The 18,643-nt window shown below is 41.0% G+C and overlaps 1 protein-coding gene across 18 annotated transcripts in view; it reads left to right on the top strand.

The window, feature by feature from the left end:
• The window catches only part of ERC1 (ELKS/RAB6-interacting/CAST family member 1), a 292,154-nt gene that overhangs the window by 253,980 nt on the left and 19,531 nt on the right, over window positions 1-18,643 (top strand). For 11 of the 18 annotated variants that reach the window (XM_053255857.1, XM_053255858.1, XM_053255848.1 and 8 more), the window contains one exon: window positions 10,218-10,406. In XM_053255857.1, the coding sequence (XP_053111832.1) occupies window positions 10,218-10,406 (189 nt within the window). Of the gene's footprint in view, window positions 1-10,217; window positions 10,407-11,071; window positions 11,190-18,643 lie in introns of those variants that run through there. The other 7 variants (XM_053255862.1, XM_053255865.1, XM_053255866.1 and 4 more) reach the window with 2 other exon arrangements.

An 18,643-nucleotide genomic window follows, 5' to 3' on the forward strand; every position in this document is an offset into this window, starting at 1 on the left:
ACCCTAAATAGTTTAGTGTCACCTGCAAATTTGGCCACTTCACTGGTTACCCCAGTTTCTAGATCATTTATGAACAAGTTAAAGAGCACTGGTCCCAGTACAGATCCATGGGGTACCCCACCTCAGATCCCTGGGGGACCCCATCTCCTCCATTTTGAAAACTCTCCTTTTATTCCTACCCTCTGTTTCCTGTCTTTCAACCAGTTACCGATCCACAACTGAATCTGTCCCCTTATCCCATGATAGCTAAGTTTACACAAGAGCCTTTGGTGGGGAACTTTGTCAAAAGCTTTTTGAAAGTCCAAGTATACTATTTCAACTGGATCTCTTTTATCCACATGCCTGTTGACACTGTCAAAGAACTCCAAAAGGTTAATGAGGTATGACTTGCCATTGCAGAAGCCATACTGGTTCTCCTTTTGCAAGGCCTGTTCTTCTATATGTTTAACTATGTTGTCCTCAGATATGCTTTCCATCAATTGACCTGACACAGAAGTTAAGCTAACTGGCCTGTAGTTTCCTGGATCTTTGAAAATCAGAGTGATATTAGCTACTTTCCAGTCCTCTAATTGGTTGTAGGGACCAGTCCTCTAATTAGCCTGGTTGTAGGGACAAGTTACACATTTTTGCTAGGAGATCAGCAATTTCACATTTGAGTTCCTTAGAACTTTTGGGTGGATGCCATCTGGGCCTGGTGATTTGTTAATTTTTAGTTTTTCAAGACAGTTTAGAACATCCTCTCTCGTCTGCTCAAATTGACCCAATTCTTCGGCTTTGAAGCCTGAGAAGCTCAGTTCTGGAGCAGGTATAAGGTAAGTATCCTCCACCATGTAGACAGATGCAAAGAACTCATTCGGCTTCTTTGCAATCTCCTTATCCTCCTTAATAATCCCTTTCACACCCTCATCATCTAAGGGTTCAACTGCCTCCCTGTCAGTTTTTCTGCTTCTGATTATATTTAAAGAGGATTTTGTTATTCTCCTCAACACTTCTATTTATATGCTCCCCAAACTCTCTTTTTGTATCCTTCATTATCTCCTTCCATTTCTTTTGCAAGAGTTTATGTTCTTTTCTGTTCTCCTCATTTGGGCAAGACTACTATTTTCTGAAGGACGTCTTCTTCCCTTTCATAGTTTCCTTGTCTCTACTTGTTAGGCATGCTGGCGTCCTCCTGAACCTGGTGGTACCTTTCCTCCTTCTTGGTATACATTCCAATTGAGCTTCTGTTGTTGTTTTGAATATGTTCCATGTTTTCTGGAGTGATTTGACACTCCTGAGAGTCCTGAATTTCCCTTTCAGCTTCCTTTTTACTAGTCTCCTCATTTTTTACAAGTTTCCTTTTCTGAAGTCCAGCACATCTGTGTTGGACTTCCTTGGCAATGTTCCACTTGCATATAACCTGAACTGGATCACACTTATGGTCACTGTTCCCCAGTGGTTCTACAACTTCTGACATCTCGCAGCACATCCTGGGCACCCCTCAGGATTAAGTCCAAGGTCGCCTTCTCTCTGGTTGCTTCCTCAACCACAGTCACTTAGCATGTCTAGAAATCTGGCACTTCTGTCAATACCCACATGTGAATTTGCCCGTTTTGAGGGTGATTGAAGTCGCCCACTATTACAGCTCTGTCTCTCTTTGACACCTCTCTGCTTTGCTTCTCCAACTCCAGGTCACTCTCAATGTTTTGATCTGGAGGGCAATAGCACATCCCTTGTAACACATTTCCTTTCAGTCCTTGTATTGTCAGCTGTAATGATTCTGTGGAGGACTCCAATCCTCTTAGGTTTTCTAGCTTGTTGGACACTCTCCCTTCTTTAATATACAATGCTACTCCGCCCCCAATGTTCCCCTCCCTGTCCTTTCTGTAGAGTTTGTACCCAGGAATAACAGTGTCCCACTGGTTCCCACAGTTCCACCAGGTTTCCATTATGCCCACTATATCTATGTTTTCATTAGCAACCAAGTACTCCAGCTTGCTCATCTTGGTTTGGAGGGTTCTGGTATTAGTTTATAAACACCTATATGTCAAGTCTCTTACCTGGCGTTGGCATGTGCTGACTCCCTTACTGTCATTTGATCTTTTTGACCAGCTGCCATGTGTTTCCATCTGCTCTACTCTGTCTCCTTCTGGTTTATCTGAAATGTTTGCACCCTCACACCTTAGGGGATTTTGCTTGCTGAACCAGATACCACCCCATTCCTATCGGCAATGTGTCCGTGCATTCTTTTGCTAGATTAAATGCAACTTTGTGTTTTGATATGTAATTTCTGCATGACCCTGCACAGCGTGGCTTATTCTTTTCAAGCCCTCTTCCAGAGTGTAACTGTAAAGGTTTTATTTCTGCAGATATTGCTTTCTTTTCATAAATCACTGAAGCTACCTCTTGAATGCTTTGAGTGGCTGGGAATAAGATACTAGTCCTGTTGCAGAGTAAATGCCTTCTTCTGTTAAGGTTTCTAGTTATTTAATTCTATATATTTAATTCTATATATATCTATATAGAGATATATAATTCTCTACATATCTATGTATCTATATCTATATATTTAATTCTCCTAAATGTACCCGTTGCTAATCCCATGTGTGGCAGCTCTTGCAAGAGCAGCTGCTGGGAGATAGCGACGAGGACGGGAGACAATGGAGAGACGGTCGGCTGGAGGAGGTAGCAACGGCGGGTCGACCTGGCCACCAGGAGGAGGTGACTGGAGGAGGTGGCGGGCGGGCTTTCCAGCCAGTTCACAAGCCATAAAGCGCGGGGGGGAGCGGGCGGCCAGAAAGCTGGGCATGCCGGGGGGGGGCACAGCGGCAGTGGCTCTGCGCCTGGCCCAGCTAGTATAAAATAATATTCTGAATTGGCTCACTTTCACTTATGATTTTATCCTCTATTTGCAGAGCATCCCCCCCTTTCTCTGTGTTTGACCTTCTCCGCCCTTGCCCATTGCCAAATCTAGCATACATTCTTTCAGCCTAATCTTCTGTCTGTCCACTGGCCAATGTTTTCCTCAGATTTGACATGCATTTACACTATTTAGAATATTGTGACTTTCTTGTTACCAGGGTCTCAAGTTAGTTCATTTTAAAAATATCAGTTGTTTTTAATTCCATGCTAATTTGCTAAATATCAGGATGTCAGTCTTAAAATAACACAGTTTGGATTTATTCTAGAACTGTACTTTCATGGTGTTTCTCCCTGATTCTGGTATCTGATGACACTGTCCCCAGCAAGAATTCTGTGGACTGTGATTCTAGCATAAATCAGGTGAAGAGATTTGACTGAGGTTTGACTGGATTGCAGCACCATTTTCTGTTACACTCATTAATCTAGGGCAAGAACAAATATATTATTTTCCAAAACATTTTAAGAAGATAGGTAGCAATATTTTAAGAGGATGGAGTTTAATTATCCACTCACTAATTTAAAAGCAAGTTTTGATTCACTTTTGCTAAAGGCAATCATGCTAAGCTTTATTGAGGTTCTTTGCATGCAGACTCTGAGACGTTCACCAAAGAATCTTGGCTTGTATTTCATCTATATGCTATCATACTTGAGTGACAGTTGTGAAACACAGCATAATAGTGAAAATCTCATTTGTGTAACAAATGGTTGTGAGCTGCTTCAGCCCCATGCAGTGGGTTGCTTCAACTGTTAAATTAAAAGAACACAGGAAGTGAAGGTTTGTGGGGTCACCTGACACTTTACAAGCCTGGACTGTATCTAATACTAGTTATTGTTGATAATTCCAATAGGAAGGAGCAACATATGCAGAGATGGATTTAAAGAGGGGGAAATAACAGATATACAATGTGACTGCAAGTCTTGATTCTTTGGAGAATAAGGTATAGAAAATGTTGAAGCACAAAACATCAATGGACACATCTGATTTCTTCTCATTGTGCTTCTCAAGGCTTCAGTCTTCTGACATCTCAAAAGATGTTATTGTCAGCATACATGGAATAGTGTCACTATCCTGATAACCTGAGGTCCTATCGTAAAAGCTTTAAGAGTGAACTAAACTGTTTCACTGACTAAATTCACCACGAACAAGTAATAGTTGCATGCCTTAGAATATCTTAGTATGTCTATCTTTACCCTGTGCTTTGTTTAAAGCTAGAACTAGCGCTGAAAAGGCTTTAAGTCCCTATCTGTCACATCTTGTAAGAACTAACAAAGTGATGATTCCCAGACTTTGTGGTTCCTAACGCACTGAACAGTATGAAACCACATTATCACTGTCATCATGAAATTCCTCACCCGCACTCATGTCCAAAAATTGCTTTGTTTCAAAACCATATTAGTGCATTGCCAGTTTCCAAAACATTTTGGGAGAGGAGGAAAAACTGACATACAAAAACAGCTTTTGATGTTGCCATGATCTGATCTCATCTTGCCCTTCAATAACAACTGGGAAGTTCTGTTTTGCTTCACTTAGGAAGGCACAAACTGCTTTCATATGATGAAGCCACTCGGAAAGAAGTGAAACAAAGATGGGGTGCATAGTGATTGTAAACTTGGTTCTTGTCTTCTCACTATGCAGTTTAGTTGTCATTAAGGTTTGGAGTGGTTGTTTTTTTTAAGTATGGTGCCTGAATTTAGCCAAGGGCTGTGTTCATTCAGCTTTCCATCTTTGCCAATGCATCCCAGTTTTGAAACATCTGACTCGCTGTTCTGAACCCTAGTGTTGAGACCAGAGTCTCTATAAGTAGATTGCCAGTAGAGGCAGCTGTGTGATGTAGACAGATGTCTGTGGAGGATTATATTAATTGAGGTTCTTTAAAAATCCTTAGCATGGTGACAGTCTTCAAATCTTTTCACAGTCTCTCTGAAAGGTTTTTCTGAGACCATCAGTGGATAAAACAGTGTTCACTCTTCTGTGTTCTTTCCAAGTTTTTTTTTTCCCTCCCCCAAAGTTGGCTAGTTCCCAAGGTGATGGCGGTGAGCTCTGGAAATCATTAATCCATGGGATTTGTTCATGGTGTATAAAAATTTCAGAAAGAATTTGCTTTATAAAAATGATTTCCTGATTGACTCAGGCAGATATGAAACCAGGAGAAATGGGACTGTCAGTATAGCCAAAATTCCTGACCCAAGTTTCTTCTGGGATGTTGAGAGCAGGGAGGACAAGCCACTGGAGGGAGGGGTGTGACCAGTTTTGATTTTGAACCTGTATTGAATTTCTATAGTGGACTCTTCCAGAAGATTCAAAACTTAATTTGACTGGAATTGAGATTAATCACGGTCTTAGAGAGCTTCTTATATATTTGTTTTAAATAACAGAGAACCCTCCACAGAAATGTATACGCTATTTGTCTGGCATTGGTCATTTTCTTCACTGACTTCACCATACAGGCAAACATCCTTATAAACAAGGTGGACCAAGTGAAAACATTGTATATGATCTCACATGCAAAAGAAAATCCTGCCCCAATTAAAATTATACATTCCAACTTATTAGCTGTACATAAGGTTAATAAACTTTGACCCATGTGATGCATAAGGCAATGATGGCAATCCTGATTGGCTGGTGCTGCTGTGCATGTGGAAGCCAACCAAGGCAATGTTGCACAAAAGCACAGTTGCACGGCTGCTTAAAACAGTGTGCCCACTCTTGCACAGTGGAACTGATATTGTTTCCAATATAAGTAGGTCTGTCCAAGTGTGAGTGCTGTGAGTGTGAGTAGATGTGCAGCTTTGCTATTGCGTACTACCGCCAAGGGTGGCTTCCATGTGAACAGAAGCACCAGCCAGTTGGAATGCCAGCATTGCCTTGCGCATCATGTGGGCCAATACTATTTCGTCTAACTGGATGTGTGTTCAGCATTGAAATGAAAATAAGTATGGTTGTATCACCACCAGTGTGGTGTAGTGCTTAGAGTGCTGGACTCGGACTGGGGAGACTCGAGTTCCAACCCCCATTCAGCCATGATACTTGCTGGGTGACTCTGGGCCAGTCACTTCTCTCTCAGCCTAATCTACTTTACAGGGTTGTTGTGAGGAGAAACCTAAGTATGTAGTACACCGCTCTGGGCTCCTTGGAGGAAGAGCAGGATATAAAATGTAAATAAATAAATTCTACTAACCCAACTTTTGCTGATTGTTTTTAAATGCATTTGCCTGGTTCATTTTGCCTATATATTCAAAAATGCATTTGTGTCAAATTTGCCAGGTTTTTATTTCTCTTCAGCAATGTGAGTTTCAGATGTTTTGCATCTTCTGTGTTGAATAAACACTTCAGGCTTAGGCAAAGGAAGGGATGGTCAAAGCATCTCTCTTGTAGGTAATTTAGATAGGCTGATTAGGGAAATATTCTCCTATCTCAGGAAAGCCTAGTTAGTCCATTGTGCCCCTTGAAAGCATTCAGGCAGCAGAGAGACTTGTGACCCAGCTCATCAATCCTGACTAGCTCGGCCTTTCTGCTTGGCAGGTGCTTTTGCATCCTCTTGAGATAAGCTAGTGGCAGTTCTGCAGTTGTGGGAAACACTATGACTTTTCCTAAGTGGCCAGCTCAAATTAGATGTGGGAGAAACATAGAGATAAGGATACTACTTACTGATGGGGATAATGCATCCCAAGGGAAAAGAGAAATTAACCTCTCTGGTAACTCTGCTGCACTCCAAGAAGACAGGAGACAGCCCTTCCCAAATTAAGCAGCAGCCATCAAATTAGGATGTTTCCAATAAGTGCCTTACCCACAGGCCTTGTTTCCAGTTTAAAATCTTCCAATGTCATCCATTAGTTCTAGTACTTAACCAAAAAAATGCAGCAAAGTAGCATCTTAGATATTTCCCTCTTTTTAATTTATTTTATATCCTTTTTAGGACAATGTCATCACAAGATGGCTAACAAATTTTACAATCTGTTTAATAAAACTCAGAAAATTCACCATAACAAAACTGCAAAACCAGCAGCAGACGGATCTAAAATATTAAATAAAACAATTTAACAAATAGCCCCACCCCCCACCCCCAAAAAAGCTTTAGAAAGCATGCTTACGAATGGAATGTGGCAACTTGGCTGTTTGCCAAGCTCTATTACCATTAGCGTTTAGCTTGCAAGTTATATATTCTGTGTTCATCTAGTAAAGTAAATCAGTAAAGTACAGGACTAAGTAGACAAATATTCAGCTGGATAATAATGATGTGTTAAAAGATGCTACTGTAAAGGAAATTGTTATAGTCATCTTACCATCTGCAGATGAGCAGCATACTATCAGACAAGAGTTGCAATGGAAGATCTTGCGTCAGTGACACATAACTCCTGTAAAATTGGCATATATTTCTCATAATTATTCCACTCAGTGCTGGAGGGGTTGTAAGCATAAGGGAACATTATATCATATGTTGTGGTCTTGCGATAAGATGGTATGTTTTTGGCAAAAAATATTTGGATAAATAAGAATTATAATGCGACAAAATGTGGAGTGTTCTCCGGAATTAGGGCTATTACATATATTTGTAGGAAATAATGCCAAGTTAGAAAATAAGGAACTTATAATCTTTTTAATTCTGGCAGTGAAAACAATAATTGTTCAACAATGGAAATATTTGGATCCGTTAACAATTGAGAAGTGGTATAATACCCTGTTTCCCCGAAAGTAAGACCTACCCCGAAAGTAAGACCTAGCAGTAATTTCTGATGTACTGCTAATTGCCCTAGTGCATTTTGGGGGGCTAAAATTAATATAAGACACTGTCTTATTTTCGGGGAAACACGGTAAGATGTGGTCAATTGCGTTGCTAGAAAAGATCACTGATAAGATTAGATTAATGAAGGCTGAGAGAGTAGATTCACAGTTCTACCATATCTGGGCAGATTATATTATTATATTAATAGTACTAGATCTGAGTCTGGATTTTCTTGTGATATATGGAAAATAAGATTGTTAAATATATTGTGGTAGCATGAGATACTGTTCTTTGTTATTATTTTATATTAATACTGTTTTACTAATTTAAAAAACTTTTTAAAAAATCAAAGGCAAAGGGAGATTTGGGATGTGCCCTTTCAGCAAAAATTACCATTTTGGAACATGTAGCATTACTTTCACCTTTTTAATATTGGAAGCCTGTAGAGTTACATAGGCTGAGCACTGTTTTCTCAAGCTTCTGCTGCTTAATCCTGGTTCCCCAGCACCAAGAAGATTGTACTTTTGTGTTTGAAGTACTGATCTGGCAACCATAGCTACCCTCTATTCTTGATTTCCCTTGTCTCATTTTTTCATTAATTTTAAACATTGGTATCGGTGTGAGAGGGGGCACTGTGCTTAGGGTGTTGCATAATGTATGATGTTTAGGCCTTAAAGCTGTACTTATGATTACGGAACTCATAATAGTGAAAACTTTTCCTATCAGACATCAACTTGAAATTAGAGATTTTAGTTGTATTAAATGCTATTGCGAGCCACCTCAAGTGAAGAGGCAGGATAGGAATATTTTAATAGTGTAGCTGAGAACTGGAATAGTGTAATGGCTAAGAGGCTGAACTGCAAATCAAGGCTTGCCCAACTTGACTCTCTCCTCGGTCATGAGCTCACTGGGTGGCCTGTTATAATTTATTATTGCCTTAATTTTTTAACTTTGTTTTTCATTTGTGTGGTTTTATTGTAAACCGCCCCAGAGGCATGAGTTTTGGGGCCAACATCCTGACTAATTTGCTGTCACGGCTATTGCACTAAGTCTGGAGCTTGTGTGCCATTGTGTGAGTGTGTGCGTATCCAGACTCGACACCATTGAAATAAATGAAAGAAGTTTGTATTCATGAAGCCCCGTAAATTTTAATTAGACTAACTAGCTTGGTCTGGATGCTGCCATGAGCTACAGGCCAGGAATTTATGTTGTTCTGAGGACAGGATCCCTAGAATCCTCTGCCACGGCATACCCTTTACATCTGGTAAAGTAGAGCTTTTTCAATTCTTCAGCATTTTGTTGTATATTCAAAGTGATGTTGCCAGTGAGAACACGCTCTTGTACTTCTTTCAAGCTACCAGTCCCAGTGTTCAAGTAGGTTGAGAACTATTGATATAGACGTTCCCTCTCAAAAAAAAGTAAGCATTTAAATTCCAATCGGATAAATTAATGGATGTGCATAAAAGCACAGTTACATTTGCAGTAAAATCAAAAGAGCTGTGGTATCACAAATGAATTATTTCTTCCTTGTAGTGTACATATTTTGCTCTGTGTGACATACCTTTCCTTATCAGCTAAACCACTGTGGGTCTGCTAATGTGAGGGGAGTTCGTGAAGGCTTGTACAGTGATCAGTAGTGTAAACCATTGTATCATGAACTTTGTTTTCCTTATTTTGGCCTATCAAGTCATCGTCAAAAACTTCTCTGACTTGGGTCTCTCTCTCTCTCTCTCTCTCTCTTGCCCTACAGCACTGCTTTCTTTAATCTACATTTCCTGTCATAGAGGTTCTGTTCCATGCTGTTTCTTTATACAGTGTTAAAATGCTAATCCTAATGTGCTATAAACAGGGTTCTGCAGTCTTCCTAGAGAAAGGAGTTTGACACTACTAATCTGTAGCTTTCAGCTGCTCCTGTTGCACCACTGTTAATCCATTCAGAGAGTGTTGGAAACATAGCAAAGGAGCCAGAGTTGTTGTGTACTCAGACACTGTTGAAAGTAGTCGCAGCACCTGTTTCTGTTGATTGCAAGATTATCACACTTCCACAATGATTAGTGGGGCTAGTGGGATACTGTTGGAAAGATACCTTAGGCCTGCTGACACGCATCATGTGCAGCTGCAGATTTGCCTGCATGGAAACATCTTGACAGATGAAATTTTGCCAATGGCAGCCATTGCCAATGCAAACCTTGTACCATTTTTACCAGAGGGATTGTCCTTCATTTTCCTCCATGTTTGGCCATAATTAGCTGAACTCTAACTCTGTATTATTCCACTATCTGAATATCTTTCCAGACCCCCAGTTTTAATTGTATTCTAATGTACAAGACAGAACTTCTTTATTGAAATATATTAATTTGCTTAGAATGTCCTTTTGTGAGGCAAACAGAATAGTGTGCAATCTTCCATGAATGCATTATTTGAGTAGATTTACATAAGTACTTCTCTTCCCTCTCCTGTACAATTAGATGTTTATGCAGAAAGATTTGGGTGACTTCTCTCAGCTTTCTTAAACTTTTCTATCTTATAGTTAACGAAGTTCCCATTTGCTTGTTTTTCAGGCTACAACTGATTTATATTTTCTTGTCTTAGGTAATTCAGCCCCTTTTAGATCTTGATCAGAATCGCAGCAAGTTGAAGTTGTATATTGGACATTTGACAGCCCTGTGCCATGACCGGGACCCCCTGATTCTCCGTGGACTCACCCCTCCTGCTTCCTACCACTTGGATGATGATCGTGCAGCTTGGGAGAAGGAGCTGCAGAAGATGACACTAGAGCAGGTTAGAGTTTTCATATCTTTCATGGGGATGCAATAAATCTGTGAAGAGTCATTGTACAAATTTCAGGTACAAATTATTGCATCTCTGAACCTTGGTGATATAGGGATGATTATGAGAAGTAGGCAATTTGGTTCTTGAAGTATGGACTTTGGTCTTAAACTTAGGGCACACATAGTTTGTAGTTTTCTGTTAGAAGTTTCAAGCTTAGCTTCCCCCACCCCTCCTTCAGATAATTTCTAGGCAACGGAGCATTTAGCTCATCAGGGAGCAAAGTCTGATTTTTAAATTTCCTTTAGCAAGTTACAAACATGAAAGTTAATAATTGCAGCCCAAATACTGTTTTTGTTCAAGTCACTCTGTTGAAACTTCTGACCACATTTGGTACCTTCTCAGAAATACTGTTTACATAAATCTCTCATTATTCTTACCCCTCATTTTGCTTACTAAAACAACTGGAGTAGATTAAACATACAGCCAGGAGTGCAGATTTACTGAAGTATGCCAGGTATGTTTCTACATGACTCTCACATTGGAAGGGATGTATGTAAAATGGATGTTGCACCTGCATACTTAGAAGCAAACATTCTGCTCTTTCATGTTATAATCCTTGATCACTCTCTTCATATCCAAACACTTGCATAATTCCATTTATTCTTCCTTTTCAGAAACTATACATCAAAACCATTGCCTCCTCGGGCTAGGGATGTGCACGGAAGCGTTCGACACGCCATTCTAGGAACGCCGAACCAGTTCTGTCAACTGGCATTTGGAGGGCGGGGGGGGGTGGTCTTTAAGGGGCAGGGGATGTGCTGCCTACCTGCCAGCCCCTGCCCCGCCCCTTTCCCTCCGCCAGTGCTCTCGCAAAAAGTGGGCCTGTGGGGCTGCAGCGTGCCTCCCTGCAGCCCCGGACAGCATCGCCACACAAGTGGTGCATTGGCCATTTGCATGGCGATGCTGACTGGGGCTGCAAGAAGGCACACTACAACCCCACTTGCCCGCTTTTTGTGAGAATGCCAGTGGAGGGAAGGGGCGGGGGCTGGAAGGTAGGCAGCGCCTTCCCTGCCCCTTAAAGAAAACCCCCCGCCCTCCCAGGAGTACACGGAACCAGTTCCATGCACATAGGGCCTCAGACATTTTCATTATTACACATTTCTATCCAAAATATTTTCCTTTCCTGTTCTCTTTTCAGACTAGCTAGATATAGTAGTTGAATTTATCGTTGTCTTCATCAGTTCTTGTTGCTATCATCATCAAATTAAAATTCCATGACTCGATTGCTCAGATTTTCTTCCACTCTTCCTCACCGGCTTTTTAAATGTGACATTTCACATGGCCATGAAATTAATTTCTGGTGCAGTTTACTGAAATAAAATGAGTTTGAACCAAAGGTAAATTTGACTAGTTTGTTTCATCTTTTAGCTTGAGAAAATTGGTTTCATGGTGTATTTGATTGAATGGAAAACTAGAACATGTACTAGCAGAAAATTCCTGAATTGCTACAAAAAGAATCTGTGCAACAGCATATAAATCTTCCTTCTATAATCTCTCCCCTCCACCCCACTTCTAGTTTTCATCTGTTGTGATGTTTAAATTTTTCTCCTTGCAATTTTAGCTTACAAACGATTGTCCAAAAACATGACAGCATTTCAGCAGCCAAATTCTAGAAGGCTAACAGAAGCAAGTCCAAAACATCTAAAAGAACAAGAGATCTCTGAAGATAAATGTGTCTGGAACATTATTCCAGGCATGGAATAAATTTCACTTTTGTTCCTGTCCTCACATTTACTAGAAATAGTCCATACTATTCTCTGTGGGAAACACAGGGTGAAAAAGATTTCTTTTCCAACTTGCTCTCACAGCTGGTTCCAAGTTAAAATTCAAGATCACAAAAGTTCTACTCAACTGCCACCAACCCAAGTAGAAACTTAATACTCAGCAAGGATTGATACTTTTCTTTCTGTCCTCTTGACATTTGGTATTGCTTCAGTTCCTTAAATAATGCCAAAATATCTGCTTTCCAGTAGAACAGCAGAGCGTTTAAGAAAATAGGTAGGCCCAGAGGTTCAAATCCATAAACACAGTGCAATAAATAAAACTAGGCTTATTGTTAGAAAATCAGATTACTTGGAATTCAAAACATAGAAGAAAAGAAGCTCTTTACAATTATGTTGTCTCATATAATTCATTGTGGGTTATTTAGAACAAGCCCCCATTTGCATAGCCTCTTGAGTTCCATTTAGAGAGGGGCAAACTGCTGAGAGCTCACCTCAGATTAGGTTGGAAATTATCTGAGTTCTTCTTCCAGCCCCGGTATTGGGAAGAACTTGGATAAACTGCTGAGCCAATCTGTGCTACATTTTTATTTATTGATTTATCCAATTTGTATCCCGCCCCAACTTCCGTCTCTGGGTGGTTTACAACAACATAAAACAAGTTAAAACACAAAAATAAAAACCTTCAAACAATTTTAAACCACAGTCCAGTTAAAAAGCTTGAGTGAAAAAATAAGTTTTAGCGACTTTTAAAAAATTGTCAGAGATGGCGAAGCTCTTATTTCAGCAGGGAGCGCATCCCAGAGTCTCAGGGCAACAACAGAGAAGGCCCATCTCTTCTTGGCCACCAGACAGGATGGTGGCAGCTGCAGACAGACCTCTCTCCGGATGATCTCACTGGATGATGGGGCTCATGGTGACAAAATTCTCTTAAATACACAGGGCCTAAGCCATTTAGAGCTTTATAGTTTACTAGCATAACTTACGCAAAGCATCTGCGCCCTAGTACTTGATTGCTTCCCTCAGCCCCTGCCACAGCCCCCTTCACATGAGCCATGCTCCTGCTTCTGCTCCTCCATCCTGTTGCTTCCACCCCCACCCTGGTCACTCCTCCATCCCTTTACTCCATCACTTTCACTCCTCTTGGTCGCAGGTGCAGCGTTGATGGTGCCTATTGGCCAAGCTGCAGCCCCCTATCCCCAGAGACCGCCTCACCTGAGCCCCGCTCCTGCTGCTCCACACAAGAGCAGCAGCAGTTGACTGGGCCCTTCTTCTCTGCCGCCACTGCCATGGCCGCTCGTTCCCTTCAGCTACTGATAAGTCCGGGCCTGTCCCTTTCTTGCCTGTCTCCCTCCACCAATGGCCTTGGTAGCCCCAAATAGCAGCAGTGGTTGACTGGGCCCTTCCTTGCTGCCACCGCCGCCATAGCTACTCATTCCCCTCAGGCCGCTGACAGGCTTGGCCCGTGCCTTGCCCTACCTTCTTTCTCTCTTTCCATCCCTTCTTTTTTTCTCTTCCTCTCCCCACCACTCGCCCTTCCACTCCCTTATTTTTATTTATTTCTCTCTCCCTTCCTGAGTTAATAGATCTTCTTCATCTTGTTCCCTCATCTAATTCACACAGTGGCAGCCTCCTTCTCCTGAAGGGGCTCTTTCCACCCTCACGATCCCTCTCTTCACAGACCCCTGCCCACTATCCTTTTATATAGAGATATTCCTCTCATCTACAATCAAGAACATCTTCCAAACGGTAACAGTTGCATTCCAACTGTCCTTAACCATCACAGGCTCCTCCTCCCTATCTGCATATGGAATCCCTACTGCCCAATCACCATGGTGCTTCTGCTCTCACAGGCTCCTCCTCTGTATCTGCATATGGAATCCCCACTGCCCAATCACCATGATGCTTCTGCTCACGAACTCTCGCAAGAGCTGCCACGCACAGGATTAGCCATGGACATGCCTTAGAGAATTATATATAGAGATAACCAGCACTTTGTATCTTGCCTGGAAACCTATCGGTAGCCTATCAGCATAACTCTTTTAGTATAGAAGTGTAGTGATAAGCCTCCCCTCCCTCTAAAGAGGTAACAGGAAGTAAACCCTTGTTTCAGCTGACAGGCTGGTGAACTCCAGGGCAGGCAATCAGTACACCAGGTGGGTCGTACCTAGATAGTGGTTGCTAGGAATTCTAGGAACAAGAAGGTGGTCTGTTCTGGAGAAGCCCGTGTGGAAAGTCTTAGTGGGGGGCATGGAATTCTTGCTCCCTCATGGTCAAAGCCAGCATGGAGGTTTTTCTCTCATGGAATAACTGTAGATCCTTGAGAGACAGGATTGCAGGAAGCTTGATTCTCAACAGGTGTTTGGTGAGTTTTCAAGGGAAAGGGGGAATCAGCATAGGGAACAGTTTGTTAGTCAAATGTTGCATTAGAAACATATTTGTTTGTGTGTGTGCTTTGTGTATTCCTGATACTGTTCTATCATTGTTTACTTGCAATGTAATGTAAAGCAAGATACACTGGCCTACGCTCAGTCTACCTAGGGCGTTGCAAAAGACTGTAAATTTTTAAGCATGCCTAAATGCAACCTGAAACTGCAGCCTAAGACAACTATTTTTGTAACCTACTAAGTATTTTTGAGTGTATTTAAAACATAAAAGCCTCAGACGGAAGCAATCTGTAGTAATCGAATAAAACTTTTTTTGTTTTCTTTTTACAAGCTTCTCAGAGATGGTTTTTAACTCAAGAAAAAGGGAGGGTAGAAAGGAGATTTCTCTGATGCAAAAGCGTCCTCAAGTGCTCAGCAACTATCGGTTTTCTCATCACGTGTAGGCCTATACATGGAAGGTTTGCTCATTTTGATTTTGATCTTTTATCCTTTTCATGGACCATGTTTGCATTTGACTCTGTTTAGTAATGAGACACACCCATCTCTTGCTTATACCTTCATTCGGAATGTTATTTTTAGAATATATTGGGCAGCATCAAAACTAGTCCTTCACTAGCATAAATGCTGTCGCAGTAGCATAAGGATGTAGCAGGTCATTCATTTTGCAAAGAAAGTAAACTCTGTTTCAGACTAGTTCTTGTGCTAGAGAAAGATATTGTGCAGGTCAACATGATGCATAGCTAATTATTGTGCAAAATGTTACATTACCTTTTTCACAAGTTCATGTATGTCTCTGAGAAGGCTCCACTTCTGCTAGTGCAACATTGCAAAGCACCACAACGGCAAAGAATCCTTCTGCAAGCTTCCCTGTGAATGCTGCTCATGGGGGTATGTTGTCATGAATCACACCTGTACCTGAGGATATATTAAAATGTAGCATCCGGATCTGTAAGTGTTGGTGGGGGAGAGCATGTGGACAAATGAAACAGAATGTTGTAGCAATAGTTGTGCATATACAGCTATCATTACAAATTCCAGAAATCCAAATTAGAAAATTGGTTACATTGGTGCTGCTCAAGGTATCAATTAGGACCGGGTGTATAAGAACCACTAAATTTGGGAGGAAATTTAGAAGTATCCCTCCTGCACTTTATTTCTTCCGGAAGGAATCTTTTGCTTATTCAGGTTTTGTTGGGTTTTGGTGACATAAGAGTGTATGGAGAGAAGTGCCAGAAAAACATGCTGTTACTGACTGACAGCAGTTACTTAACACCACCAGGAGGAAGCAGTGTTTCTGCTCAGAAGTTGACAACCTTGTTTGCTCAGAATTGAGGCAGAAAAGGCCTATAGAGTCTCTCTAGCTTGTTACTGTATATCTGATATTGTATATCTTCATTGTTCATTTGACCTCAGTATCTATAACCAATTATGTAAAAGTCTGGCTGTGTACATTAAACTAAAATAGTTCCTGCATTTGTAACCACACCCAAGATTACCGGGGCGGAGATCAAGATGTATTTTATTAACATAGTACATTTTTTATTTCTTCTGTACCTCAGAGGCTTACATATTTTGCAAGTCCCACCAGAAGTTGTTCAGTCAAAGCTCTCTTTAGCACCACTTCTGTGGATGATGGTGGTGTTTCCTTCATGGAGTTTTCAACTTTCCCATGTTGTTCCCTTGAGAAAAGTTGCATCATTGTCTGACAATCATCCGTGCAGTCTTTCTGAGTCTTTGGTTTTCCTTAGGGGAGAGATGCGTGCTTATGAACAAGCACTGAAACATTGGAAGCAGTTCTTAGACTAGGTTATTCAGAAACCATCATTCAATATCAATATGTAGTGTTTAAACATTAGGATTGTGAATGCAGCTGCTGTACAGTGATGTGTCGTGTCCTTTAGGAGGTTGTGATGCCATGTCTATAAAATGTTCTAAGCATCTCCTGCGTCTGTTTGCACATCCTGCTGTTGATTATTGTTGTGTAATTGACTGCTTGGGAAGATTCCATGGGCACGCTTTGTATGCAAGAGGAACCACATGTGGGAGTAGTGGTTTTGTTCGTTTGTATATGTTAGCATCTTTAATTTGTGTGGCATTAGATTGGTTGCACTGTCTTATTTTGTTCATCCTTAAAATATCCAGAATTTAAACAGATTATTCTCTAAGCTAGTGAAGCAACAGATTCCCATCCTTTCTCCTACAGTGCAGAATACAGAGTTAAAACCGTTTTCCTTCTTATGTCTCCTTTTCCAGAGAGAAGAAGCAAAAATATAAGGCAGTATTCAAACTAGTTAGTCATGATGACTAGTTACCCCTGCTAACTTGGCAAAGAGGCACCTTTTAACGTGGTGATTCTCTTTATTGAGCAGGGGGAGAGTAACTGGCCCTATCCACCCCCAGCACAGTACCTCCAGTGACTGTTGCTGGTGTCTATCTTGTGTTTCTTTTTAGACTGTGAGCCCTTTGGGTACAGGGAGCCATCTTATTTATTTATCATTTCTCTGTGTAAACCGCCCTGAGCCATTTTTGGAAGAGCGGTATAGAAATCTAAATTATTATTATTATTATTATTATTATTATTATTATTATTATTATTATTATTATTATTATTGAGCCAGCGTGGTGTAGTGGCTAGAGTACTGGACTAGGACTGGAAAGACCTGAGTTCAAATCCCCATTCAGCCATGATACTTGCTGGGTGACTCTGGGCCAGTCACTTCTCTCTCAGCCTAACCTACTTCACAGGGTTGTTGTGAGGAGAAACCTAAGTATGTAGTACACCTCTCTGGGCTTCTTGGAGGAAGAGCGGGATATAACATGTAGAATAATAATAATAATAATAATAATAATAATAATAATAATAATAATAATAATAGAAATTGAAAGGCTGTGGCAGAAAAAGACCAAAATAATCCCAGTGGTAATTGGCGCCCTGGGTGCAGTTCCAAAAGACCTTGAAGAGCACCTCAACACCATAGGGACCACAGAAATCACCATCAGCCAATTACAAAAAACAGCTTTACTGCGAACAGCCTATATTCTGCGACGATATCTGTAACAATTGACAATAAAATTCTGGCATCCCAGGTCCTTGGGAAGGACTCGATGTCTGGATAAAACAAACCAGTCAATAACACCTGTCTGATTGTGTAAACAAGAAATAATAATAATAGAAATAAATGAGACAAGTCAACTGTGATAACAAATCCTATTGAAATTAATGGAACTTAGTGTGAATGAATAGCTTTATTATGATCATAGATCAGACATAAACCCAACAAATTACAGAACATTCAGATAAGAAATCTGTCGTACAATACAACAACAAAGTAAACATTATATGGTAAGATCTAAAGCAGGGGTGGGGAACCTTGGTCCTCCAGCTGTTTTTGAACTACAACTAATTGTGGCTGGGGATGATGGGAGTTGTAGTTCAACAACAGCTGGAGGGCCAAGGTTCCCCACCCATGATCTAAAGAGTAGAAATTAATTGTTGTCAGATCTTAACAGCGGCCGCACAAAATTTAGCAACCTTGTGTGTAATTTAGCAATTTCTTGTCTGCAAGGAGAAGTGTGACGTAAAATTCATCAGTTCAGCTGGGGTAATGTAATAGCAAGGGAGTAATAAGACTGCGTCAACTGTCATTATAAAAGGAACAACATAGCAACACGTGGTGGACAAGTTCAACCTCGCCCGAACCACAAGGGCAGATCCAATTGGCATGGGGAATTTTCAGAAATTTCCCATTAAAAACTGCCAATGGTAAGGCATCATATCTTCCTCTAAGGAACACTCTCTGGTGGTTGAGTAAAGAGAGTGATGATAAATAACTGGCTAGTTCCTGGCTGTGATTGCCAAGGCACCCTCTTATGGTCTGCGGGAGGACACCTAGGTCATTTTGATGCTCAGTGCCCAAGATCTTCTGTTTGAGGATCTTCTTGGCTTGATTATATGCCAGTAGTGACAAATATTCTAAAGAGAAGCCAAGTAATGAGAGTTTTGCCAGCAGCGCTTGTGTCCAGGGAGACTGAAATTGGTCGGCCAGTACAAGGGGAATCAGCTCCAGAGGGGAATGGA

Source organism: Hemicordylus capensis, chromosome 5, assembly GCF_027244095.1.
Source record: "Hemicordylus capensis ecotype Gifberg chromosome 5, rHemCap1.1.pri, whole genome shotgun sequence".
Lineage (NCBI taxonomy): Eukaryota > Metazoa > Chordata > Lepidosauria > Squamata > Cordylidae > Hemicordylus > Hemicordylus capensis.